Consider the following 27454-nt stretch of genomic DNA (forward strand, 5'->3'; position numbering starts at 1 on the left):
TCTCCTTCTGAGGAAGGGAGGGAAGGAAGTTTATTGAGCAGTGGGGGAGGGGTAGGACTTCAGAGGGCATGGACGCAGGCCATCTCGTCTCCTAGGTCCTCCTCATCAAAACGGGAGAGGATGGACTCTTCGTCACTATACAGTGAGCTGGTCCCCTGTGCCAGCAGGTCACTGGCAGCACTGTCCATCTCGTCCAGGGTCAGGCGACATGCATCTGCAATCTCCTGCTTGGCCAGGGCCACGAAGCGTGGGTCTCGAGCAAAGAGGCCCAGGCCCTCAGAGATGAGCACCTGGGGGGCACAGATGGGATCTGTGTTGACAGTGGGTGCAGCATGGAAGCAAGGCAGTATGCACAGAAAGGCTGCTGTGAATTAGTGATGAACCCATGAAGGCACACAGGGATGTCTGTGGGGGACAGTGGGGCACACATCTTGCTGAGCAGAAGTTGCAGAGCAAAGAGAGAGCTACGTGCACAACACAGAGACTGGGGACCCCTTTCCCCTCCTTCCCAAGCTCCCACCTCCTCCCCTTCTCTCCCGTCCCTCCTACCCCTCCCCTTCTGGACTCACAGCCTCCACCAGGCTGTCAGCACTGCCCCTTTTGCCATGGCTGGGGTCCGAGTGGGTTCCAGGCACATGCAGACAGGTGAAGGTGTGCAGCGGACTGCTGGATTTGCCGATGTATCCCTCCCCTGCTGCACCCTCCTCCACCAATAGCAGTGGGGCATATAGGAGTCGGCCCCGCTGAGGAGGGGTTGCCCAGGAACCCTGGACCAGAATAAACATCAGGGGCATAGTGATGGATGGATGGGGTATGAGGATCTAGGAATCACTCCCATGCCTACCTCTTACCCCAAACCACAACTGGAGTCAAACTTAAAGGGTATAAATCAGACTTGAGTTTATTTAAGAGCACAGAAGGCCTGGGTTTGCCACCTACTAGCTGTGTGATCTTGGGTAAGCCTCTCTGGGCCTCAGTCTCTTCATCTGTAAACTGGGGCTAATAGTACCCACCTTACAGGCACAGTGAGGATTGTGTGAATTCACATGTGCCCCCTTCTTCAGAAGGAACTAATATATAGTGTATTTGATAAATTCAGCCTCGGCTGCCCCCACCCCTCCAGACCTCAGCCTCCCTCCCCCACCTCACCTGTGCCCTACTGGGCCCTGAGTTTCGTCCACGATGATAGGTGCCTGGGATAGGTAGATCTTCACAGCTGCCCTGGCGCCGCAGACACTGGATGGTGAAGGATGGCTTCCGACCTGGGGGTGTGGGGGGCACCATGGGCAAAGAGGAATGTCAGTGCCTCCCGAGCCCTCTGCCCTGATGGCCCAGGGAGGGGGGCCCGGGCCCACGTCCACTCTCACCTGCAGGCGTTGGGGGCAGCAGACGGCGGCGTGGTGCTTGGTGGCCATCCACGTATCTCTGGGGTCTGTGAGATGGCAAAAGGATGGGGCGTGGGGGAGCCCCTGCCTGTTCATCTAGGTAGGAGAGCCTGTTCATGAGGAATGGCTGGGGTGAGCTCAGGCCTGGGCATGTGCAGTGGGTTACCATTCCACCCACACATAGGCTCATGGGCTCATCCTACGTGTCGTGGCCAGAGTGCTGGCTCAGGACTTCCTCTTGCTCATCCTGCCTCTCTTGCCCTTTGGTTGCCTTGGACTGAGAACTTCCTTCTTCTGGAATGGTGAAAATGAGAACCCCAGAGCTTCTCCTGGGGAAAGTGAGGCAAGTTAGGCAGACCAGATCCTCTCAATGTGGTCCTGAGCCCCTGATTCCCTCTCATTCCATGCCCTACCTTCTACAGAAACACCAGACTTTTAATTTTTTCCTAATTGAGAAAATTCACAAAACATAAAGTTAACATGTCATAATTTTAAGGCAAACATAAGCTTTCTTTTAACAGTTGTCCGTCTCATTGGAAGCACCCAAAGTTTCCAAAAAATCAAAGCAGGCTCTCTCTTTGGCCTATTGAAGAGAGAGCTTCAACACAAGAACTGGAGGTGTGTTGAGGAGGTGGTGAGGGGGAGGCTGTAAAAGCTAGGTGTGACCTCATTTCATCCATCATTCCCATGAGGTAAGTGCTACCATCACTCCCCATTCACAGGTGAGGAAATTGAGGACCACAGAAACTAAGTGACTAGCTCAAGGTCACTTAGCAAATGGCAGAGCCAGGATTTGAACTTAAACCCATTTTGCTTCACATCATATGTTTTTGTATATTAAACCTCTTTATTGCCTCTCTCATATGAATCTCTTATTACCCTTTGTTCCCACCAGAGCCATTGAATCCCCTCCATTTCTCCCCACATTTCCATTTGAAGGCCCTCTTATGCTAACCACCTCTGCGCCCTGAAGTCCCCATATAGTGGCTAGTCCCTGTCTTCCCTCACAAGCCTCCCGTAGAGCTTTGGTCATACCTGTGGGCATGGGACCCAGACTGGGGAACATTGGACTGTCTGGAGTTGGGAGCCCCCCCATCGTCATCACTGGGTCCAGGGGAAAGTGAATCTGGAGGTCTGTCTCCAGCAGGCAGAGACACAGAAATCACGGAGCTCCGGCGAGATGGGGGCTGGGAGCCCATCAGCGCCTATGGAAATCACAGGATTGAGGATTGCATCCAGGTTATAACTAAGTCACTTGGTCACATAGTATGTATCCAGCAAGTGCCCCGGGGGCTGAATCTGGGTCTTGCCCCCAGCCCAACAGTGGGTTCAGTTCAGTTCAGTTCAGTCACTCAGTCGTGTCTGACTCTTTGCGACCCCATGAATCGCAGCACGCCAGGCCTCCCTGTCCATCACTAACTCCCGGAGTTCACTCAGACTCATGTCCATCATACCAAATAAACGTTTGTCTACTGTAGGGTGTCTTCTCTGGGGGGCTTCCTCCCAGAGGCAGTATGGAAGTCACTCAAAGGGTTGAGGGAGTATTCAGTTCAGTTCAGTCACTCAGTCTTGTCCGACTCTTTGAGACCCCATGGATTGCAGCACGCCAGGCCTCCCTGTCCATCACCAACTCCCAGAGTTTACTCAAACTCATGTCCATTGAGTCGATGATACAGTTGGCCAAAAAGTTCATTCAGGTTTTTCCATAACAGAGTACTGAAAAACCCAAACAAACTTTTTGGCCAACCCAATATTTTACGATCAAGAGTGTCTGGGGGAATGAAAGCTTATTGTCCTTACTGTGTATGTTTCCAGGTCCTCATGTTCCTCCTCTCCCTCCTGCCCCTCTTCCCCTTCCTCTTCCTCTGTGTCACAAGTGAGGGCCTGCCGCATCTCCGGACCCAAGTCTTGCAGGCTCCTCAGGCCAGCCTGTGAGGGTAGAAAAATAGGGAAGCAGGCAGCTCAGGGTCTAAACTTCCCTGCCCTTGGGTAGGAGTGTGGGGTGGGAAAGGAGCCCCACAGCCACCCCTGACCCTCTATGGGTCCTGGGGCCTCAGTTTCTTCATCTGTGACATGGCTTCCATGAGATCAAGAAGGCAGTCAACCTCAGCTACAATGCTCCCACATATCCCCACCCAGCTCAGCCCCTGCTCCCAAGACCTGAAGGGCAGAGGAGGTGCTTGGGGGGGCCTCGGTGCCTAGTAGCCCCTTTTCTTTCCTCCGCCGGAATTTGCGGAAGTAGTCCTGGATCAGAAATGTGGCGTAGAATTTGCCCACAGTAACTTCTTCCTCTGGGAGCAAGGGAGAAGAAGCAAGGTCACACAGAAGTCCTCTGTTCTCCCTGCTTCTCCCACCAGGGCTTGGACTCTCTCCCTGCACCCCTCCGTCTGTAGCCAGGGATGGTTTGGTGGTGGTGAGCAAATCCTCGACATTCAGAGGCGGGTTTAAGAAACTGGGGTGGAGCCAGCTCACCATCAGCTGGTGGGATGACCTCATCTAGCAGCTTCTGCTTCATCCGTTTCCAGATCTTTTTGATGACAATCCGCAGCTCCTGATTGGCTTGCTCCAGGTTTCCTGCATCGGGAGAGGATATGGGCATAAGCCAATGGGAAGAACACTTCACAGCTACTCCCTCACTGTTGGAGGGGGCGTCACAAGCTTCTACTGCAGCCATACACTGCTCCGGTTGGACAGGTGGGAAAACAGACCTGGAGAAGACAAACTCACCTATTTTGAGGTTCAGAGCTAGGAGTGGGGCCCGTTCTCCAATTAGTTTGCTCCTGGCACCTTACCCAGGCACCCTCTCCCTCCTGCCCCTCCCCCTCTTCCCCACACACCTTCCGTCTTGATCTTCAGTGATGTCCGGACCAGGGCAAATAGTGTGGCGTTGAATGTCACTGTCCCATCTGAGTTGAGGGGCATGTTCATCGCCACAAGTCTCTGTGCACAGCAGGGATATGGAAGCCACTTTGGGCAAATGCCAGGGATGCAGGCATGTGATGCCCAAGGGCAGAAGCCTTTGAGGATGCCACCAAACACCCCTTCCCCACCCAAGGCAGGGTCCCTGCCCACCCCAGTCATATGGTGGACAGTCCTCTCCAAGGCAGTGGTGGGCAGGTGCACAGACCTTGCAGGCCACTCGGTGTGGGCACAGCTTCCCAAATCCCAGTGGGGGCTGGATGCGTCTCAGCAGGGCAACCACATCCAGGTGCTTGATGCGGCCTCTGGGGAAGGTAGGGGTGGATAGGAGGCACTACTGGGTTGGAGATAACCCCTCTAGTCCTTACTCAAGATCCTACCAGCTCATCACTCCCTCCCCGCACCAACACCCTATAGCCTGCCAGGGGAGAGTTGGGAGGGGAAAAGGCCGAGGACAGCAGCAGTGGGAACCTTGGAGCATCTACTGCCTGGGTAATGGGAAGCACAGGTGAGTGGTTCTGGGGTTGGAGGACTGTGTGGGGCAGTACACTGTCCTCTGGGATCCCAGGTATGGGGTTAGAGGGCATACTTGGCCCCAGGGTCATATTCAGACCAAATCCTCTTGAATTCATCGAGGTGATGGGGGCCCAGGATGGACCAATCTCTGGTTAGATAATCAAAGTTGTCCATGATCACAGCCACAAAGAGATTTATGATCTGTGGGCCAGTGAGTAGGAGAGGTTAGGTGAAGGGCAGAGCAGGGTATGTGGGTTTGGTGGGAGGCTGAGGTAAGCTTATATGGTCACTGACTCAGGAGTCCTTGGTTTGATCTTGTCAGGCCAGCCCTTTTATCTGCTCTGAAGATCTGGGCTCCCCACCTCATCCCCGGACTTCCTCAGAGCCAGCCCCTGGGACAGTGGTAATAGTGGTGGGGAAATGGTCCTTACCAGGAATGCACAGAGCATGAAGAAGCTGATAAAATAGGCGATGGCAAAATTGCTACCACAGCTAAACTCCTCACCAGGGCCGAAGTCAGACTCAGGGTCACACCGGCTTCCAGGAAGGCTGGCAAGCATTATCTCCTGCCATGCCTCACCAGTAGCACACCTGGGGGGTCACACAGGGATGCCATCTTGGAGGGGAGGCTGTGACATCATGACAAAGGGCTGTAGGGGCCAGAGGGGTGAGGAGATGACCTACTTCTTGCCAGGCGCAACATCTGGTAAAGATAGCATTTCAATATTTTAAAAGCTGGTGTGGCCATGTTGATGACTATCATGTTTTCATTTTATAGATGCAAGGTCTATGAAAGGTATACATCTTGCAGCCAGAAAAAGGATGGCTGAGGCTAGACTATTCTAAAAGATTCTTTAGAACACAACCAGAAAAGGTCTTTGGGAATATGGAGTCTCACAGCACCAGCACTAGTGTTAGTTGCTCAGTCGTGTCTGACTCTTTGCAACCCCATGGACTATAGCCTGCCAGGCTCCTCTGTCCATGGGATTCCCCAGGCAAGAATACTGGAGTGGGTAGCCATTTCCTTCTGTAGGAGATCTTCCCAACCCAGGGATCAAACCTGGGTCTTCTGCATTGCAGGCAGATTCTTTACCATCTGAGCCACCAGGGACACTCCATGGAGTCCCATGCTGCCCTGTTATTTCCATAACTCAGGCAGTCTGGGGCCCAGAGAGGCTATGTGCCCCCCCCAAAAGCATGCTGGAGATCAAAGCAGCAGGGAAGGGGTTTTTGTGTCACCTGAACAAAAGCAGTACAGCCTGTGGAAAGGTCTGGAAGTTGTTGTTTCGGTTGATCTGTGTGCCATCCTGAAGAGCCACCTTGCCAAACATCTGTGGGCACACAAGAGCTGTGTCAGAGGGGTGACTCTGTGCCCTTTACAGGATCCCACCCATTTCACAACACCTAATACCTGAAGGATCCTCACCACGCTGACAAGCAGGCACTGCTGACCCCATTACACAGATGTGTGGACTGACTCAGGGTTATGCGGCTTGTCTTTATACCCCCACTTTGGGCTCATTCCTGTCTAACCCCTTTCAACAGAAGAGTGCCTGAGGGATTCCCCCTAGTGTTTCCACGTACCTGCATCCCAATGACTGCGTAAATGAAGAATATCATTGCGATGAGAAGAGCCACATAGGGTAAGGCCTAGGGGGGTAGAGAGGACGATAGGTACTCAGGTCCAGGCAGAGAACTGTAAGCCCCAGAATGCACTGCTCCCTCAAGCCTGGGCCATATGAGAGATGTGGTCCATCCCCAAGGTGCCTACAACACAGTATTAAGTACAATAGAGGCCAAGACACGTTGGGAATTGAAAGCCCACAGAAGACAGAAAACTGGAAATAGTAAGCTGTTGATGGGTATGACATGCTGGAAGGGGTAGTTCTGATAGTGGTAAAAGGACAAGCTGAGAGGTGTGAGGTAGGGATGAGGAGTGGACAAAGGAGTGAGGGAGTTACCTGAAAAGACTTGATGAATGTCCAAAGTAATGTGCGAATCCCTTCACCCTTACTAAGAAGCTTGACCAATCGCATGACTCGGAAGAGGCGAAAGAAGGTGATCGAAATGCGGGAACTGTCCTCAGAGCTCTGGGATTGAGTGTGTGGTGAGTATGCTCAGTTCACATTTGCTTCAGCCACCTCCCGGTCTCATACTTTGACCTCCCGAAGCCATCAAATCCCTCAGAACCCAGGCCCCATAGTGGTTAGGGAACATTTCTAAGGACTTTCAGGCAGAAAGGAAAGGATGGTAGGTGAATAGAAAGGCATACAGTCCCTGCTGTGAGGTGGGGGGGTTACCTCGCCCAGGTGGCCACCATTCTGGATGGAGATATTACCAAAACAGAGGTGATGAGATCACAGGGTCAGTGAACAAGAGGAGAAATGATGGAGCAGATACGAGGGATAGTGGATGGCAGAGTTATTATCCAGGGATGATGAGGAAGGTTATGTAGTGATGGATCAGGATGGTTGAAGGAAAAGTTGGTAATAAGGGTGAAAGGGAAAGAAGGTGCAGAAGATGATGGAGGAGAGATATTGCAGCCAGTGGAGGAAATGGTGGAGCCAGTGGTTTCATGGACATGAGAGAACCGATGAAAGATCCAATGGAGAAGCCAGTGATGGAGATATGGACCCAGCAGCATTGTCAACGGAGGACCACGTAGTACCCAATGAAGAAGATGATGGAGCCAATGGTGCAATCAGTGGTGATGACAGAGCCGTGAAAGACCCAGTGTCAGAGACGATGGTGTTGGTGGAGGAAATGGAGCCAATAAAGGAATCAGAAGAGATGATGGAGTCAAAGCAGGAGTTGGTGGAGATGATGGGGCCAATGGAGGGGGATGTAGAGGCAATGAAGAAAATAATGGTAAAAACAAGAGAGTCATTTTAGGAGCTGCTGGAGGCAGGGCATAACTTGCAAATAAATGGGAGGGGGAGGGCTGGGAGAAGAGGGCTTTGGCTGAACCCAACAGAGACTCAGAGAGAGAGAGCTAGAGGAAGGAGTTCTGAGTCTCTGGGAGTGAGTAGGATGTGAGTGGGAACCACCTCCCCATGAGAGAAAGCCCTGGGGTTGAGGTGAGAGAAGGTTGGTAGGAGTAGAGTGGGTTAGTAGAGAGGCCAGTCCTCACGTTGACTTCAGTGACGGCAATGTCCACTACGCTGCCCACCACAATAAGAGCATCAAATGTGTTCCAGGCATCAGTAAAGTAATGCTGTAGACAAGAGGAAAGCAGTGTCCTGTCTTCTCAGAGCTAGCAAGCTAGGGTATGGGGCTAGTAGCAGTTGGGGACATTGGGGAGGCAGGGTCTAGGTTGGACCATGATAGGGCTGCATCTAGATCCCTCTTCCTCCTTAGTCTCCTGACTCACTGGTTGCTGCCCTCCTGGTGGTGGTGGTTTAGTTGCTAAGTTGTGTCCAACTCTTGCGACCCCAGGGACTGTAGCCCACCAGGCTCCTCTGTCCGTGGGATTTTCCAGGTAAGAATACTGGAGTGGATTGCCATTTCCTTCTCCAGGGGATCTTCCCAACTCAGGAATCAAACCCAGGTCTCCTGCATTGCAGGCAGATTCTTTACCGACTGAGCTATGAGGGAAGTCCCCCCTGAGAGGTACGCAATGAGCTCCACCTTAAGGAATGGATTAGGTCTGGGAGGAAGGTACCTTGGGTTTGAAGGCAATGATTTTGAGTACCATCTCGACAGTGAAGAGGCCAGTGAAGACCATGTTGAGGATGTCCATGGCATAGTTGAAGGGAGCAGTCTGCTCATAGTGCTGCAGGAGAAAATCAGATGTGGGGATACAGCATGAGGCAGAAAACCACCATAACAATCAAATATTCTCTGGCTTGGACGGAGGTGAGTCTGGGGATGTGGAAGAACAATGAGTTGGCCAAAACTCTCACACTGTCTGCTTCCCATTATGGATATTGGAAAGCCCAGCTCTTGATTTCTTAGCTTTCCTTGCAGCTAGTTCTGACTAATGAGACTGAAACATAAGCTTGCTGCTGCTTGGACAGCTTCTGTGAAAAATATTTTTGATTTCCAATAAAAGGATCAAAGAAGGAAATGGCAACCCACTCCAGTATTCTTGCCTGGAAAAATCCCATGGACAGAGGAGCCTGGCATGCTACAGTCCATGGGGTCACAAAGAATTGGACACGACTCAGAGACTAAACAACAAAAGGGTCAAATGAGGAAAGTCCCTTACTGCAACCTTCCTTCCTTTTTCCTGCTTTGAATGTGGTTTTGATGCCTGGAGCTATGGCAGCCATTTTGTGACCATGAAGCAACAATCATGAGAATGAAAACCAACTTGCTAAGAATAGTGGAACAGAAAGAGCCTGGGTCCCTGGTGGGCAATAAGCAAATAGCCTACCTCTGCTTGCTATGTGAGATAACTCACATTTATTGATTCCAGGATATACATCTTTTCACATTTTAGAATCTCTGAAATTTGGGTGCATTTCACAGTCAATGGCAACTTATATTTGCCATCTGCCATATTTTTTCACATTCTGACATCCCTGAAATTAGGGTGAATAGGTCTGTAATTTGAAAAAATGTGACACATATCTTCAAAGCTTAAGTTTCTCTCAGTTGGGGGTTTTGTTACTTGCAGCCTAAAGCATTTCTGATGGTTCTCAAGGATTTGTGTGGGCAGAATAGGGTCAGGTGTCTGGTGGGGGTCAAGGTGGGGAGTTCAGACCTGCATGGCTAGAGCAACCGTGTTGAGCAGGATGAGCAGGAACATGAGATACTCGAAGGCAGCAGAGTTCACAGTGGCCCACACACGATACTGATGTGGGTTCTTGGGGATATAGCGACGGAGTGGTTGGGCCTTGAGGGCGTATTCTACACACTGGCGCTGCATATGGGTGCAAGGCATGAGTGAGCGGTGGTGTCCCAAGGCAAGGAGTTGGGGAGGGGAGTTGGTGAATCAGGGGTCAGAGGTCACCTGGTTCTTATCCAGCTCACAGTCTTGGTACTCCTGCTCGCCCTGGGCTCGGAAGGTGATGATGACAAAGCCCACAAAGATGTTCATCATGAAGAATGCAATGATGATGATATAGACAATGAAGAACACTGAGATCTCCACGTGGTAATTGTAGATGGGGCCCTTGTCCTCTGCGTTTGCATCAATGGCCTTGTATAGCAGCCTGGGGAGCCAGTGGGGGGAAGTGGGGGGATATCCCAGACTCCTACAACCTACCCATAGACACCTTAGATACCCCAGAATATCCTTCTCAAATATCCCCCACCCCCCCGACCTAATCACCTGAGACCTCCACATCAGGTCATCAAAGACTCCTAAAGCCCAGCCCTCCAGAGACCCAGAGATCCCCATCCAACCCTCCAGAGAATTCCCCAATCAGGCTCTCTGGGACCCTCAAATCCCTTAAGTTCCCACAGATGCCCAATTCTCCTCCAGTCATCTTGGGGTCCCTATGCAGCTCCCCAGAACTCCCCCACAAGCCCCCAAAGATCTCTAAGTCCTCTGTCCCATCAGCTTGAATTCCTTGTTCCATCTCCCCCCAAACATCTTTGACTAATACCATGAAGACTTGTGCAGGTATCTGGAAACCACTGAATCTCCAGCTCCATCTCCTCCAAGACCTCCACCCAGCCCCCCAGACCCCTACCCGGGTACCCTCTAAATCGTATCCAGTCCTCTCTAGACTTCCACCTAGTGCCTCAGAGATCTCTACTCAATTCCTGGAAGCCCCCTCACCCAGGTCCCCAAAGCACCCTCAACCAACTTCTAGGAGATCCCCACTTAGTCATCTGATACACCCACCAGTCTCCAGAAAACTCTATTCATTCTCCAGAGACCTTCATCACATTTCAAGTTACCCTTCCACCCATCCCCAGGATATCCCAAGCCAATCCACTAGAGACTCTCGCCCAGTCCCCTGCCCATCCCTGGGGCCCTGTCCCTCACGCAGGCCAGCCTTCGAAGGTGGAGACAGTGAACAGGGCCATCATGGCTGAAAGGACATTGTCAAAGTTGAAATCGCTGTTGACCCAGAGCCGCTCCCGGACCAGAGGCCTTGACACATCTCCATCGGGGTAGACCAGGAAGGAGCCCCTGTGGATGTTGCAGACATGCTGGATGGATGAGGAGGGGTGGGGAGCTATGGAAAGGTGACTGGTGTCTCCAGCATGGAGGCAGCAGGGCATAGTGGTGGAGGTGAATAGCCTGGGTTCAAATCCTGGACTTCCATTTACTGACTGGGTGACCTTGGGCAGTTAGCCTCTCTGTGCTTCAGTTTTCCCCATTTATGAAATATGGATAATGACAGAACATATTTCTTGGCTTGTCACAAGGATTAATTTTGTCAATCAATGAGAACAGTGTCTGGTGCATTGTTGGGACCATATACATTAGCTATCGTCACCATTATTATCATCATCATTGTCATCCAGGAAAAAGCAATACTAATAATACCCAACATTTATCAGCACTAAGTATATGCCAGGCTCTGTACTAGGCTTTACATGTACTACTCTTACATTGTAGTACACTCTCCATGTAGTAACTCATTTACTCTTCACAACAACCTTGTGAAATCCATACTCTTTTGATCCTCATTTTTCAGTTAAGGAAAATGGGACTCATTGAAGTTAAGAAACATACTCAAGTCTCATGAGATGAAATTGAACCAGGAATGTCTAATTTCAGTTAACTACTACCCTCTACAGGCTTCCCAGGTGCCCTAGTGGTGAAGAATTTGCCTGCAATGCAGGAGATGTAGGAGATGCAGATTTGATCCCTGGATTGGGAAGATCCCCTGAAGTAGGGGGACCCACTCCAGTATTCTTGCCTGGGAAACCCCATGGACAGAGGAGCCTGACAGGCTACACTGTCATGGTGCTGCAAAAGAGTCAGACACAGCTTAGTGGCTAAATATCAACTACCCTCCATAGGAGTCTCAAGGTGGAAGCTGGGGACTTGGTGGTGGTGGTGGTGGTAGGTGTTTTGGAATTGCCAGGGGGAGTGGAGGTAACTCTGGGGAATGTGAAGAGGGGTTTGGGGCAGTTACTGGGGGTATCTTAAGGATTAGTGAGTTCTGAGAGCCTTTGCAATTCTTAGAATTCTCAGGGTGTATCTTAGGGCCTTGAGGAATTCTGGGGTCTTGGGGGCCTTGATAAAATCTGGGGGTGGCACTTACCTTGTGGTCCAATGGTTAAGAATCTGCTTTGCAATGCAGGGGATGTGGGTTTGATTTCTGGTTGGGGAACTAAGATCCCACATGCCACAGAGCAACTAAGACCACGTGCTCTGGAGCCAACGGGCTGCAACTACTGAGCCTATGTGCCATAACAAGAGAGTTCCGTGCACTGCAGCTGCAGCAGAAGATCCTGTGTGATGCAACATAGATCTGTGTGTTGCAACTAGGACCCGACTTAGCCAAATAAATATGTGTGTGTGTGTGTGTGCGTAGTCGCTCAGTCACGTCCAACTCTTGTGACCCTTTGGACTGTAGCCAGCCAGGCTTCTCTGTCCATGGGATTCTCCAGACAAGAATACTGGAGTGGGTTTCCATGCCCTCCTCCAGGGGATCTTCCCAACCCAGGAAACGAACCAGCATCTCCTGTGTCTCCTGCATTGGCAGGTGCATTCTTTATCCACTGAGCTATTGGGAAGCCCAGCCAAATAAATATTTTTAAAACTCTGGGGGTCTCTTAAGTTCTTTGGAGGAAGGTCTAGGGGTTTCAGAGGCCTGGGTGAGATCCAGGGACCTCTTTGGACTCTGGGAGGGGTCCTGGGCTGCATGGAGGGCAGGATTTGGGCACTCACTTGCATTCTTGGGGTGTGTGTTTGGCCTCATCAGTGCAACTGTAGAATTTCCCCTGCAGGGATGATATTTGTCAAACAGATTCATCCTTCATCCCCACCTCCCCGCCTTGACTCACATCTGAGCCTTTCCAGTGTTTCCTCTCACCTTGAAGAGCTGCACACCAATGCAGGCGAACATGAACTGCAGGAGCGTGGTCACGATCATGATATTTCCGATGGTCCGGATGGCCACGAACACACATTGCACCACATGCTGCAGACACCCACAAATATGGCTCATGGACAACCGCAGGCCATAACAGCCAGGGGGCACAAACTCTTGGCATGTGTGGGGCTCAGGGACTTGGGTTGAGAACATGCGGTCTTGGGTGAAGGACATGTGGGTACCAACTGGAAATAAGTGTTTGCCAGATGGGTATGAGTCCACACATCAGAAACCTGGGTCATAGAAATGTGGCCTTTGGTAAGAAATGGACAGTAACTGTGCCCACTGTTCAGGGCTGGGTGGTTACAACATCAGGTCCAGGCTATGTGGTCAGGTTGTGGTTTTAGTCGCTAAGTCGTGTCTGACTCTTTGCGACCCCATGGACTGTAACCTGCCAAGCTCCTCTGTCCATGGGATTCTCCAGGCAAGAACTGGAATGGGTTGCCATTTCCTTCTCGAGGGTATCTTTCCCACCCAGGAATTGAACCTGGGTCTCCTGAATTGAAGGCAGATTCTTTACCGACTGAACTACGAGGGTCAGGCATCACTGCAAATGGCCACTCTGACCATGATCTTTGGCCCCAGGGGTGGGGCAGAGTCTGGGTCCCATGAATTTGGGTGGGATGTGGATACCTTGAGTCCTTTGGCCCTGTTGATAGCTCGAAGGGGCCGCAGTACTCGGAGCACACGCAGAATCTTCACCACTGAGATGGCGCTGGAGCTGAGGAGAGGGCAGTCCTCAGACCATGGCCAGGGCCTGGCCTTGGCTCTTGGAGGGATGGAGTGGGCAAGGTATCACTCACTGGATACCAAAGGAGATGAGGGACACGCTGACCACCAGCAGATCCAGCAGATTGAACCAGCTACGGCAGAAGGAACCACGGTGCAGGAAAGCCCCGAACACTGTCATCTTGAGAGTAGGGGGATATAAGGCTAGTTAGACCACAGATCTGGAGATAGGGAGGGCAGTTGGGGATGGAAACAGGAGTGGTGGGCTACAAGGGTTGGTGGGGAGTAGGTTGGGGCAACTGGGGGTATGGTGGGGGCATATCAACTGTTGTTCAGTTGCTAAGTCGTGTCCGCCGACTCTTTGTGACCCCATGAACTTCAGGGGCCCATTCATACCTTTAGTAGAATCTCCACAGTGAAAATGGAGGTGAAGGCATAATCAAAGTACCCCAGAATCTGGGGGGTGAGAAAGATGGGGGCACCAAGTCATGGATGAGGGGGATCCTAGCTGTGTGTCCCTCTCTGTAGGTTTTGCTGTTCCTCCTCCTTCCTTCCCTCTCTTCCTCACTCTCTCCTTCCTTCCTTCCCTCCCTCTCCTTCCCCTCTCTCATCACCATCAAGGACTTCTCTACAAGGCAAAATCCTTGGCCATCAGAAAGACAAGGCTTCGGATCTGGCCTCCTTTCCTTCTACCCAGCTCCATGGGCACCCTTGGTCTGCTCAGCCTCTGAGTACAGCTTCCTCCTCTTTCAAATACTGATCACCTCCCCGGTGCTTCCCCAAGGGTGTTGCGCACATAATAAAGGCTAGTACTGCTGCACCTACCATTATTTCTTGTCTCTCTCTGCCTAACTAGGGGGTCTTGTCCCTGTCTGCACCCTGGCCATAGTTTGTATCCAGTAGGACAGCCCTGGGAGTGTCCCCTTGAGCCCCCAGCCCAAGGCTCACGTGGTTGCGGAAGGAGTGGGCTCGGATGGGATCCTCAGCGGCCAGGGACACACTGCTGAGGATGATAAACACCAGGATGAGATTGGTGAAGATGTGATGGTGGATGAGAGTGTGGCAGGCCTTCCTCAGCCTGGGGAGTGGAGAAATGGCCGTGCTCAGAACCCAGGACCACAGAAGTGACTGAGGGAGCCCAAGGGAGACAGCCTGGGCCCTGTTGCATCAGGCTGTGCACCCCACCTGAGCCTTGGCTGCTCCCTGGTCCTCCCCATCTCCCTACCCCAGGCCCTCCTGTTTCCCTCCCCTCCTTTGCCCCCCTCCAGCCCCCACCCCCCCCCACACACATTTGCAGCACTCACGGGTTGGTTTGGCTGAGGCAGAAGAAAGCACTGCCCTCAGGGATGGGTACCACCTTCTCCTTGGGTACAACTTCCTGCAGGAGTTCCACATGCCCGGCCCCCACTTCCTCTTCCTCCTCCTCCTCCTCCTCCTCCTCTTCCTCCATGCCTGGCACCAGAAGATCAAAAGAGAGAGAATGAATTGAGAAGATGTATGTAGAGCACCTAGAACAGTGCTTTCCCATGGTAAAATTCTCATCTCCCTGCTAGAATGGCAGCGCCTCAGAGAAGGGATTTCAGTTCGTTTTGTTTACTTCTGTGTCCTCAGCACTTAAAACACAGGATCGAACCCAGGTCTCCCACATTGCAGGCAGAGTCTTTACCAGCTGAGCCACAAGGGAAGCTCTGGGACACAGTAGGGGCTCAGTAAATGTGTACTGAGTGAACATCGCCATCTTCAGGACTGTAGCCCACCAGGCTCTTCTGCCCACGGGATTTCCTAGGCAAGAATACTGGTGCAGGTTGCCATTCCCTTCTTCAGGAGATCTTCTGTATCCAGGGATTGAACCTAGGTCTCCCACACTGCAGTTAGATTCTCTACCATCTGAACCACTGCGGAAGCCCCTCTTCAGGCATTTACACACTATTTTATAACAAAGGCTCTGAGAAGTTCTGCAATAAAACAAAATATTGGTTTCTCTTTTGGGGCTTCCCTGATGGTTCAGTCAGTAAAGAATCCATCTGCAATGTGGGAGACCTGGGTTTGATCCCTGGGTTGGAAAGATTCCCTGGAGGAGGGCATGGCAACCCCCTCCAGTATTCTTGCCTGGAGAATCTTCATGGAAAGAGGAGCTTGGCGGGCTGCAGTCCATGGGGTCGCAAAGAGTTGGACACGACTGAGCGACTAAGCACATCTTTAATCTCAGTGTCTTGAAACTTCCTGACCACACACCAAGTCCATTATTTTCAAGACCATCTCATAGAAGGCTTCTCCCCAGAGAAGAGGGCCTCAGGGGTCACAAGGTCTGCCTGGGTGGTTTCCCCAAGGTCCCACGCCTCTTCCACCTGACCTGCCCACTTGCCTGCTCCTTCATTTTTTGCAGATTCCTCTTCCTCATTCTCCCCACCAGGCACCTGGGGACAGGAAGATGGAGGTCATCGATGATGGGGGGTTTACCAGGGGATGGACACAGGGGAGGCACAGAAGGGATGCAATAAAGAAGGAATGAATAGGCAGAGGATGGGGGTTAAAGACACGCACACAGATACTGGTGGTAGTGGGAGGTGTAGACAGTGCCCAGGCTTTTAACTCACCAGTGCTCCATTCTCCTGTGGAGTTTCCTCAGTGATCTTCTCCCTGGGCAAAGAAATATAGGGGGTGGTGTGGGCGGTGACTGTTAAAGATTGAATCAGATAGGCAAGGCTGGTGGAGGAGGGGGTCACTGTAGTCAGAACAGACCTTTCTTAGGTCCCATAGAACCTCCCTGCTTCCTCCCTCATCTCCTTGGTCTATTCTCATAGCAGCAGAAGAGATCCTGTTAAGTTCTAAGTCTGGGATATTCCTCCTCTGCTCACACCCCTTCCATGGCTCCTCCCTTACTCAGAGCAAAACCAAAAGCCCTCACCATGGCCCAGGATACCGTTGATCTGGCTTCTCTATTTCCCCCTATTTGAGCTCATGCCCTATCACTCTCCTCCTTGTTCATGCCACTCCATGGCATCCATGGTGTCTCCATGGTGTTGTTTTTTTTGCCACTCCCAGCAGCATGTGGCATCTTAGTTCTCTGACTAAGGACTGAACCCGTGCCCCCTGCCCCTCTGCAGTGGAAGCATGGGGTCCTAATCCCTGGATCACCAGGAAAACCCCTCCATGGTGTTTTTAAAATGTCCTAAGAATATTATCACCTCAAGACCTCTGCACTTGCTGTCCCCTTGCCTTGAACTCTTACTCCAGATATTGGCATGGCTCACTCCCCTACTTCTTTCAGGCCTCTGTTCAGTAGTCACCTTCCTTGATTACTCTAACCAAAACAGCAAGCATAATATCTCTCTATTCTCTTATTCTGCTTTCTTTTCCTTCATTACATATTGTAAACATATATTTAATTAAATTATATTGTTATATATTCATTTGTTTGTGTTTTGCTTGCCTTTCCCAGCTAGAATGTCAGCTCCATGAAAGCAAGAACTCTGTTTACTTTGACCACTGCTGTCTCCTTAGCATTTAGAACAGGGCCTGCCAAAAAGTGTGCATGTATGTATTAGTCGCTCAGTTGTGTTTGACTCTTTGGGACCCCATAGACTATAGCCTGCCAGGCTCCTCTATCCATGGGATTTCCCAGGCAAGAATACTGGAGTGGGTATTCCTCCCCATTCCCTTCTCCAGGGGACCTTCCTTACCCAGGGATTGAACTGGGTAACAATGAGTCTCCTGCATTGCAGGAAGATTCTTTACCATCTGAGCCACCAGGGAAGCCCTGAGCCACCAGGTAAAAAGTAGGTGCTCAGTAAATGCATGTCCAATGAATGAGGACTGGCAGGTTGGATCTGCAGATAGAGATTTCCAGGGAGACTAAGGCATCTTTGGTGGTGTGGGATGTGTGTGTGAGGGTCCCAGTCAGGGATTCCAGGGCGAAAGTGTCTTGGAGGCAGAGTCAGACCTCACCTGCCCTTATCTTTGTCAGTGCCTGCATCTCCACTGGCCAGGTTGTCCACAGCGATGGCAAGAAACACATTCAATAGGATGTCTGGGGTGAGCTCAGGCTAGAGAGGATGGAGAAGCAGACTGCCTACAGAGTGCCCAGGTCCTCATTATCCTCCCCCAACCCTGCCATGATCCAGCCTCCCAAGGCTCTGAGGATACAATTGCCGCAGATGAAGAGGATGATGAAATACACGCACACGAGCATCCCTGGGAAGAAGGGGCCGCCATAGGCCATGATACCATCATACATGACCACATTCCAGTCCTCACCCGTCAGTATCTAGGGGTGGGAAGTCACCATGAAGTCCTTGGGACCCTCTCCCCAACCTTGGGTCCCTCCCCACTTGCCCACCCATCCCATGATCTCCAGGTCCCACCTGAAAGACAGTGAGGAGGGCCTGGGGAAAGGTGTCAAAGGTGCTTCGCTTGGTGTGGGTCTGGTCAAAGTTGAACTTGCCCCCAAACAGCTGCATGCCAAGCAGGGAGAAGATGATGATAAAGAGGAAGAGGAGAAGCAGCAAGGATGCAATGGATTTCATTGAATTGAGTAGAGACGCCACTAAATTGCTCAGAGATGCCCAGTGCCTGCAGCAGAGATGGAGGGGGAAAGGTTGACATGTCCAGTGGTGAGTCAGGAGCTAGGGCAGGGCTTCAGCTTGGGGTGTACTGGGGCGGGTTAAGGTGAACTTTGATGTCACTGTTGGATGTGATTTTGGAGTTAGAGTGAGGTGAGAATAAGAAGGAAGGGGAAGGGGTTATTTGAGGTTAGGGTGGTGTTAGGGAAGATGAGATTAGTATGGTAGGTATATGGAAGTTGGTGAAGCTAGAATTGGGTTTCAGCCTGGGTTGGGCCTGGGACTGGGTTTGGGGTAAGGGATGGTAGCTGGCGATGGGCTTAGGGAATATTTGGAGTTGTAGATGACCAAGTTGGGGATAAGGTTGTGGTTGAGGGTTGGGATAGAGGAGAGGATGGATGGGGATGAGATTTCCCAGCTAGGGCTGGGAATGGGGATGAGTTTGCAGTTGGAGATAGGCTAATGGTTATGAATTTGGGATGTGGGGGTTGTGGTTAGTGATGGGGATGTATCTGGGAGTTAGAAATGAGGTTGGAGGTGGGGCTGGGCTTGGGCTTGGATATTGGGGCTGTAAATGACCTTGTGGATGATGAGTGGCTGGTGGTTGGAGTTAGAGATAGTGTTATGGTTGAGGGTGAGGGATGGGGTTTGGGTTGGTGATGAGTATGGGGTTGAATTTGGAGATGGGGTTGGGAATCATATTCTAGCTGAAGTTGAGGCTGAGGAAGGGGAAGGAAGTGGAGTAGACACCCTCCCCAACTGACTTCAATCTCTAGGAAGGCAGGAGCTATTGTCTGCTTTGATTCCTGGTGTTTCTCTAGGGCCTGGAAGGACACCTTGTATGCAGTAGGCACTCAATGGATATTTGACAAATGAATGATGATGCAAATATAGTCATCATTGGAGCTGGGGTGGTGGCTGTTGCAGCTGTGTTTGGGCTCTCAGTCTTCATCCTTCGCCACATACAAACACACCCCCCACCCCCACCCCCCACATACCTGGTGACCTTAAAGATCCTGAGGAGGCGCACACAGCGGAGTACCGAGATGCCCAGGGGCTGCATGGCACCCACCTCCACCAGGGTAGTCTCCAGGATGCCCCCACAGACCACGAAGCAGTCAAAGCGGTTGAAGAAGGAGGACACGTAGACAGAGGGCCCCAGACCATACAACTTGAGAAGCATCTCCACCGTGAATAGACAGAGTAGCACTTTGTTGGCATACTCTGTGGAGAGAGGGGCAGGGGTGAGTGGGCTAGCCAGGTTTATGGTGACATGTAGGGAGGAGGGGCCATGGAGCGATCTGGGGCAGCTGGTAGCAGACCAGGCACAAGCTGGTGATGTGGTTAGGATGGAGGATAGGGTGAGTTTGTAGGTCAGGGTGCATGAGGTTTTGAGAGTTTTGGAGCTGGGGCGAGGGCAGAGCTGGGGTGTGGGCCTCAGTTAGCCTCTGTGAATACAGAAAAACTCTGATTCACGGGTAGACTTAGAGCCTAGCTTTTAGCTGGGACTGGGGCTGGTTTGAGGGTTGGGGTTAGAAGTTTGCTCAGTATTCAGGTTGGGGCTGAGATTAAAATGAATAATAGTAAGGGCTATTAATAACACTTATACAGTATTAACTCCATGTGGGTCAGGCAACATTCTAAGCATTTTTCACTTTAACTCATTTAATCCTCCCCACCATCCCTGGCGGCTCAGATGGTAAAGAATCTGTCTGCAATGCGCAAGACCTGGGCTCGATCCTTGGGTCAGGAAGATTCCCTGGAGAAGGGAACGGCTACCCACTCCAGTATTCTTGTCTGGAGAATTCCATGGACAGAGGAGCCTGGCAAGCTACAGTTCATGGGGTCTCAAAGAATCAGACAGAACTGAGCAACTAACACTTTCACTTTTGCTTTTAGCATCCCATGAAGTGGATACTATCACTATCCCCATTTTGTAGATGGGGAAATTGAGGCACAAAGGGTTTAACTTGTCCAGACAGTGTGGTGTTAAGAGCCTGAACTCTAGAGCCAGGCTGCCTGGGTTTGCCACTCAGTAGCTGAGTCCTGGGGTTAGTCATTTAACTCTTCAGGACCTTGGTGCTAGGCCTCTGTGCCTTAGTACTTAATTCACATAAAGTTGCAGTGAAGAGAAATTGAGTGAGTACATGTAAACTGCTGAGAACAGAGACTGACACACACAGCAAGCGCTACATAAGTGTAAGCTGCAAGGTAGGATGGGACAGGTTTTCTGCATTTACTTGGGTGGGAGGGCCGTATCTGGGGATCTAGGGCACCCAAGAGATCCTGCATCTGAGCTTCTGGGGTGGAAGGAATTGGGGGCTGGGGAGAGGGCTGGCAGGCTGGGGGGTGCACCCTGGATCTGGGTGAGCCAGAAGGGCTGCCCGTGGTGCTCCGAGGCGATTGTCAGAGTGTTGAGGAAGACGAGCAGCAACACGGCCCAGTAGCAGGCATTGGACTTCACAGCCCTCCGGCAGCTCGCCCGAAGGCCCCGGTTGGCTCGGCGGAGACGGCGGCTGTGGGGACAGGGAGCCCACTGACAGAGATCACTTACCTGAACCTGTCCTGAGGGCTCAGGTTGGGGAGCCTGTTGGTCATGGGGGGCTTGGAGGTGGGGTTCACAAAGTCATAGGGTCTGGGAGTCACATAGCTTTCCCAACTCACCAAACGCTGGTTTTCACAATCTTATTTCTGGAAAAGGGGAAGATGGGAGGTGGGCATCACTGGGGGCTGAGGGGCACTCAGCAGCAGGGGTTGGAGGTCAGGGCTAGGAAGTTGGAGGCTGAAGTCAGGACTGGGGCCAGGATCTGTTCCGGGTTCTGGGCTGGGTCAGGGGTCAAGGGCCGGAGCCTCACAGGCAGCGTGTACAGCTGGCTAGAGTGCCCTCTTCCTCTTCCTCGTCTCCTTGGGTCTCTGCCATTGAACCGGTGTCACTGGCTGGGAGGCTGGCTATGGGCAGGGTGGGAGAAGAGGTCAGCACATGAAGATGCCAGGGTTCTGCTCTTGGCCTTCCCCTCTGCCTACTCTTCCCACCCCCTCCTCAATCTGGTTGGATCCTCACCATGGCTGCTGGTGGAGTGGGTGGAGTGACTGAACCAGCGCAGACGTCCTCGTCTCCTATTGGTCAGCTCTTCCAGTTGTGGCCCTGTAAGCACAGGGAGGACATTTGAGGAACAGGGTCTGGGGTGAGGTTAGGGCTCTGGGGTGAGGGGTGTTATTTGGAGTCTTTGTTCTGGGTACAGTCTGGGAAGGGTATCTGAGTCTGGGTTCTGTGTCATAGACCATAACCAGAGGCTGGGCCTAGAGTTGCTGAGGGCTGGGGCTAGATCTCAGGAGAGCAGCCCACATCTGAGGGACGCGTGAGGCAGGGAGTGGGCTGGGTTGAGATTGCCTACGGTGGCCGGCCAGGCCCTCTTCAGCCACGGAACCAAAGTTGCCAGCAGCTGAGGGGTCCTCCATGTCCAGCTCCTCCGCCTGTGTGATCCAGTCCAGGTAGCCCCGGAGGTCCTCCTCCAGCTGCTGCTTCTCCCGAAGCTTCTGGAAATCCCCTCGTGCTTTTGCCTTCTCCCTCTCTTTGGAGAACTCCCTGAGGAAGGAGAATAGAGGGCTACACAGAGGAACCACCCTGGCCCCCTTGCCATCACCATCCCAGCCACACTGACCTCCTTGCTGTTCTTTGAATATGCTAGGAACGTTTTAGCTTTGGAGACTTTGCACTGGTTCTTCCTTTTGCTTGGAACACTCTTTCCTCAGATATTCAGTATCTTTCCCATTTTTACTCAGATAACACCTTCTCAAAGAGGCCCATCCCTGCTTGTCCTTATTTGTAATTACAATATCTCCCCATTCCTTTCTTTCCATAGTATATATTTCATATGAGACAAAACACATATGTGTGTATGTATGTATGTAATATCCAATAAAGCAGAGACTTCTGTCTTTTGTTGCATTCCTAAAACAGTGCCTCACACACAGTAGATGCTCAGTGTTGACTGAATGAATGAAGGGGTATTTTAGATGGGTTTTGAAGGATGCCTAGAAGTTTGCAAGGAACAAAGTAAAGGGACAGGGGCTGAGGGGTTGGGTAAGTGTCTAGGCTCCTCACCCACTCAGGACACCAAGCACAAGGTTGAGGACGAAGAAGGATCCAAAGATGACGAGACTCACAAAATACACCCAGGGCAGCTCATACCCCATGGCATCCTGCATCTAGGGAGGGGGGAGGACATGCATCTCTCAGTGTATGCAGACCCTCCTGCCTGAGACCAGGGAAGAAAGGCAGGTTCAGCTTCTGCACTGGGTGTCTGTCATTTCACCTCACCCAGTAGAGCACGTCGGTCCAGCCTTCCATGGTGATGCACTGGAAGACTGTCAGCATGGCGAAGAAAAAGTTGTCAAAGTTGGTGATGCCTCCGTTGGGCCCTGCCCAGCGCCCGCGGCACTCCGTCTGGTTCAGTGTGCAAGCACGCCCTGATCCTGAGGACGCACAGGGTGACGGGTCCTCCTCCGCCTCTACGTCTGTGGGAACACTGGAGCTCTGGAATCCGAAGTGCACCCACCCACAGTCATGGGCACCTTGGAAGCCCGCCTACCTGGGAAGTTTGCCTCAGGGTTCTAGATTTTTCTAAATCAGACAACCCTTAGGGCTTCTCTGGTGGCTCAGTGATAAAGAATCTGCTTGCCAATGCAGGAGACCAGGGTTTGATCCCTGGTCCCAAAAGATCCCACATACTTCAGAGCAACTAAGCCTGAGTAGTGCAACTATTGAGCCTGTGCTCTAGAGCCTGAGAACCGCAACTACTGAGCCCGTGAACTACAACTACTGAAGTCCACACTCTACAGCCTTTGAGCCACAACAAGAGAAGCCTGCACACTGCAATAAAGACCCAGCACAGCCATAAATAAATACATGAAATTAAAAAAATAGACAACCCTTAGCCTCTGATTGCTGGGTCAAGACTCTGAACCGCTGGGAAGCTGTGAAGCCTAACCACAGAGATCTGGGGAGTAGGACTGTAAATTTTGAGGCAGAATCTTGTGAATAACAGTGAGCCATGAGCCTAGGAGCAGAGTCTTGTGAATTTCAGAGGGTCATTTGAAAGGATGGGGGCAAGCCTTGGGTTTGGGTCTGGATAAAAAAGGCCTGCCTAGGAGTCTTCACTTCCCTGGTGGCTCAGTGGTAAAGAATGTTAATGCAGGAGATGCGGTAGACACCGGTTGGATCCCTGGTTTGGAAGATCCACTGGAGAAGGAAATGGAAACCCACTCCAGTATTCTTGCCTGGGAAATCCCAAGGACAGAGGAGCCTGGTGGGCTACAGTCCATGGGGTCACAGAAAGGTCTGCGATTAAGGGTAGAGTCTTGAATACATGGGGTGTGCTGTGTGTGTGTGCTAAGTGGCTTCAGTCATGTCCGAGTCTTTGAGACCCCATGGACTGTAGCCCGCCAGGCCCCTCTGTCCATGGGGTTCTCCAGGCAAAAATACTGGAGTGCATTGCCATTTCCTCCTCCAGGGGATCTTCCCAACCCAGGGACTGAACTCGTCTCTTATGTGTCCTGCATTGGCAGGTGGGTTCTTTACCACTAGCACCACTGGGAAGCACCACTGGGGTAGGGCTTGTTGATCTGGTGGCAGAGCCTGAATCGGGGAGAAGAATCTCGTGTATTTGAGTGCGTCTCCTTGAGAACAGGGTGGGGCTTAGGAGCCAATGGAGGAGGCATGCCCTGTCTCGGGATGGGTGGGCTTGCTGACCAGATCCCAGGAAGTAGCACGTTTTGTGCATGCGTCCGAGGAACAGCTCCAGTCCAATGATGGCGTAAATGATGATGACAAAGAGCACAAGAAGTGCAATATGCAACAGCGGCACCAGAGCCTTCATGATGGAATTGAGCACTATGTGCAGGCCTGTAGGGAGCCATGGGTGGGCAAAGTAGGGGCAGGGTCAGCTCAGCCCCCAACTCCTCCCACTCCCGTCCATCACCTCCAAGCCCGGGGATGTGCCACTCACTTGGGACCCCAGACACCAGCCTCAGTGGCCGCAGCACCCGAAATGCCCGCAATGCCTTCACATCGAAGCCCCCTGGCTTCCCTCCCATATGCGGGGTGTCCCCTGGGCGTCCGGGACCCTGCTCCAGCAGCACGCTGAACAGCCTGATGGGGGAGCATGAGAAAAGGAAGTAGGGGGTCAGGCCTTGGGATCCCCCCTTCCCTTCCTTTCCTTCTCCTCTGAGAAGTACAAATCCCTGTAACTGGAAATGCAAATAGGTTTAAAATATGTTAATATTCCTGATTCTGGCTGCCAAATGGGGGCAGTCTGAAGCAGTCACTTCCCTGAGCCCCGAATTTAGCAGGTCTGTGGTGGGAAGTTGAACTAGGGTAGGGTGTGTCCCCTGCAGATGCGCACCCGACCACGACAATGATGAAGTCGAGCAGGTTCCAGCCGTTGCGGATGTAGGCGCTGGGGTGGAGCACCAGTCCATAGGCCACGATCTTGAGCACCGTCTCCACAGTGAAAATCACCAAAAATACGTATTCCACTTGCTCCTGGGGGCAGAGCCGGGGGCGAGGTGGGAGATTGGGAAGTTATTTGGGAGTGGGGTTTGTTTGATAGGGGGTAGGGGGAGGCGGGTCTTCCCTGGTGGCTCAGAGGATAAAGAATCCGCCTGCAATGTGGGAGACCTGAGTTCGATCCCTGGGTTGGGAAGAACCCCTGGAGAAGGGAACAGTTACCCACTCCAGTATTCTGGCCTGGAGAATTCCATGGACAGAGGAGCCTGGAGGGCTACAGTCCGTGGGATTGCCAAGCATCCAACACAACTGAGCAACTTTCTCTTCAGGGGGAGGCCAGCAAAGCAGGACGGAGGGTGGGGCTGGGCAGGAGAGGGTCATCTGTGTCAGCAGGGGTGGGGCCTGGCTGGAAGGCTTGAGGTGTGGCTCTACTGGAGCTATATCTAGCTGGAGGCAGGGAGGGCAAACCTCACCAGGTTGTGGTTGGCAGTGTTGGAGTCGTCCTCTGGGAAGGGGATGTAGACTCCCAGGGCCACGCAATTGGCAAAGATGGTCAGCAAGATGAGGATGTCGAAGGGCCTCAGGTGGACACAGTTAAGGACCCAGGCAGAGTGGCCTCAGAATATGACATTTCCTTGGGGCCCTCCCCACCCAGTGCTGACTCGACTCTAAGATGACCAACCTTGACATTCCTGACCCCTGCTCTGACCAAGGCCTTGACTCTGACCCCCCGGGAAACTTTTAGCATCCTCAAGTCTGGCTGAGATTTAGTCTTTGATTCTTGACAACACCCCCTCCTCCAGACCCTCACCTTTCTCAACTCTCCCTTGAATCCAGTTCTTAACCCTTGATCCCTGGTGATCTCAGCCCTCTTTCATTCCAGCTCTGGCTCGATCCTTGACTCTTGGTACCCTGATGACCTTCACCCCTGAGCCCTGTCCCTGGCCTTCAAGGATGCTTCCATTCCACAATGCTGATGCAGGACCGCCGCAGGGGGTTTGCCAGGGTGAGGCAGAAGAGTGCCCGGGGTGACCGCTGGGCACTGGCTACTGCCACTGTCTTGTGCTTACTGTGCTGAGTCTTTCGCTTAGGGGTCCCTAGGCCCGATGCCCCGCTGATTTCACCATCTGATGCTGGGGGCCCAGGGCACAGCCCCCATTCGGGCCCAGGGCCTGTCCCATTGGCTGGACTGGGCTCTGGGGTGGTGTCTGTGTGAAGAAACCAAGTCAGGGTGAGGACAAGGTATTGGTTGCCTCCTACCTGATCCTACTCTTCTATCTGAGGGAAGGAGAGAAGAGCATGTAAAATTAGGGAGAGTTGAGGGTACTTGGGAGTTGGTGGTGGACAGGGAGGCCTGGCGTGCTGCATTTCATGGGGTTGCAAAGAGTTGGACATGACTGAGTGACTGAACTGAACTGAACTGAACTGAGGGTACCTGAGTTAAGGATTGGGGGATGAGTTGGTATTAGAATTGACTGAGGGTAAAGTGCAAGTTTATAGGTGAGAGAGGGTGAGATTGTATTTCTAACTGAAGTAGAGTTTGTGTTAGATTTGTGGGGTGGACAGCTTAAATTTGCATGGGGTAGGACTGAGTTTATAGCTAGAAGCAAATGTAGGGTTAAACTTAAGTGGTAGATTTTGGGTTGGGTTTAAATTCAGGTGGGAGTAAAGTGTGCTTAAAATATGATTTAGGGTTAGGCCTAGATAGTTGAATGAGTTGGGATTTGAATCAAGATCAAGGTTAGCGTTAAAGTTGAGTTTGAGTTCAGGTGGGATCTGAGTTTTACATTGGGGTTTTCAGCTAAATCCATTCCCAGTTCCCACGGCCTTATTTCAGCCTCCAAGGGGTAGCGGGTTGGTCTGGTTAAGATACCATCAGCTTTAGAGGGAAAAAAACTATTTGAGTTTAAATCCTGATTCTACCACTTTGGTAGCTTTCTGTGGCCTTGAGCAAATTATGTAATCTCTCTGAGCCTTAATTTCCTTATTTGTATAATGAGATGACAATAAGAGTACCTACAACATAGGGTTGTTGTTAGGATTAAATGAGTTCAGCATTCAGAAGAATGTCTGACACACAGTATTATTCCCATTTTTCAGGTGGAGAAATTGATGCAAAAAGAGAGGTTAAGTTATTTGAAGAAGCGACTGAATTGGGAGTTAAACCCAGGGAGTCTCTGACTCTAAACCTTCACGATTTATTACCACCATCAAGTATGCATTCTGTCTTTCTCTCTGATCCTTAAAAATGGGTCTGTGCTCTTTCTGGAAAATCAGAGACCCATTCGCCAACAGTGCTGATATCCAGGGGTTGGGGTTGAGTTTAGGTGACTTTAGAGCTCATGGTAAGGTCTGTATCCATGTTGGGATTTGGACTCTAACAGGGGTTTGCCCTCTGGTTGGTAAAGTTTGTTAGGATTAAGCTTGGGGCTAACATTGGAGTTGAAGTTGGGGTGGGTGCTAGGATAGAGATCAGGGCCAGGATTGGGGTTGGGTTTCAAATTGGGATCTAAGGCTGTGGGCTGTGTTGGGGCTATCTGGGATGGGAACAGGGTAATATGATTCCAGTCCCCAAAAGGCTCTCCAGGGGTAGGATCCTGGTGGGCAGTGGGTGGGTCAGAGGGGCAGAGGATAGAGCAGAGCCCAGGCTTGCTCCAAGGGTCTGTAGGAGTGGAAGGTTGCTCTCACCTTTCCCGCCTTCAGATGCCGACATCCTCCTTTCGAGATTGAAGAGCCATCTGCACACAGCCCCTGTCTCTTCCCCCAGCTTTGGAGGGATTAAGGTCACAGGGCGGGGCCATAACAGGGTCGGATGGGAGGGTGAGGAGGGGT

The 27454-nt window shown here is 51.8% G+C and overlaps 1 protein-coding gene across 3 annotated transcripts; it reads right to left on the minus strand.

Annotated features, from left to right (window-relative positions):
* Positions 1 to 27335, minus strand: CACNA1F (calcium voltage-gated channel subunit alpha1 F). Of its 3 annotated transcripts, none has more exons than XM_005887639.2 (48): positions 27311 to 27335; positions 25581 to 25830; positions 25096 to 25201; positions 24519 to 24658; positions 24123 to 24265; positions 23867 to 24019; positions 22436 to 22632; positions 22220 to 22323; positions 21543 to 21700; positions 21176 to 21259; positions 20970 to 21063; positions 20779 to 20805; positions 20470 to 20630; positions 19113 to 19338; positions 17917 to 18124; positions 17699 to 17819; positions 17501 to 17582; positions 16150 to 16192; positions 15901 to 15969; positions 14857 to 14996; positions 14501 to 14630; positions 13949 to 14008; positions 13627 to 13733; positions 13457 to 13544; positions 12764 to 12871; positions 12619 to 12671; positions 10759 to 10905; positions 9775 to 9976; positions 9526 to 9684; positions 8482 to 8592; positions 7951 to 8034; positions 7121 to 7141; positions 6782 to 6910; positions 6405 to 6470; positions 6060 to 6151; positions 5252 to 5411; positions 4894 to 5021; positions 4513 to 4609; positions 4223 to 4325; positions 3858 to 3959; positions 3546 to 3676; positions 3186 to 3314; positions 2421 to 2590; positions 1607 to 1714; positions 1368 to 1495; positions 1150 to 1262; positions 570 to 767; positions 1 to 290 (listed from the first exon to the last, which is right to left on the minus strand). In XM_005887639.2, the coding sequence occupies exons 1-48, from the start codon at positions 27333 to 27335 to the stop codon at positions 60 to 62; spliced, it is 5886 nt and encodes a 1961-aa protein (XP_005887701.1). In that variant the 3' UTR covers positions 1 to 59. The 3 variants fall into 3 exon arrangements, with proteins under 3 accessions (XP_005887701.1, XP_005887700.1, XP_005887702.1); XM_005887638.2 differs by having other exon boundaries at positions 21510 to 21700; XM_005887640.2 differs by having other exon boundaries at positions 21510 to 21700; positions 25673 to 25677; positions 27261 to 27335.
* Positions 27336 to 27454: the final 119 nt, after the last annotated feature.

Source organism: Bos mutus, chromosome X (assembly GCF_027580195.1).
Source record: "Bos mutus isolate GX-2022 chromosome X, NWIPB_WYAK_1.1, whole genome shotgun sequence".
In the NCBI taxonomy this organism is placed as follows: domain Eukaryota; kingdom Metazoa; phylum Chordata; class Mammalia; order Artiodactyla; family Bovidae; genus Bos; species Bos mutus.

Bases quoted from the DNA above. Each gene is read 5' to 3' on its own strand.
- CACNA1F (XM_005887638.2), bottom strand. From the start codon at position 27,335: ATGTCGGCATCTGAAGGCGGGAAAG. The intron at 19,339-20,469 runs GTGCACCCCCCA...CTCTCTCCACAG, and splicing joins CTGGCTCACCCAGATCCAGG to AGTATGCCAACAAAGTGCTA. The intron at 3,960-4,222 runs GTGTGTGGGGAA...CTCCCGATGCAG, and splicing joins ACTGAAGATCAAGACGGAAG to GAAACCTGGAGCAAGCCAAT.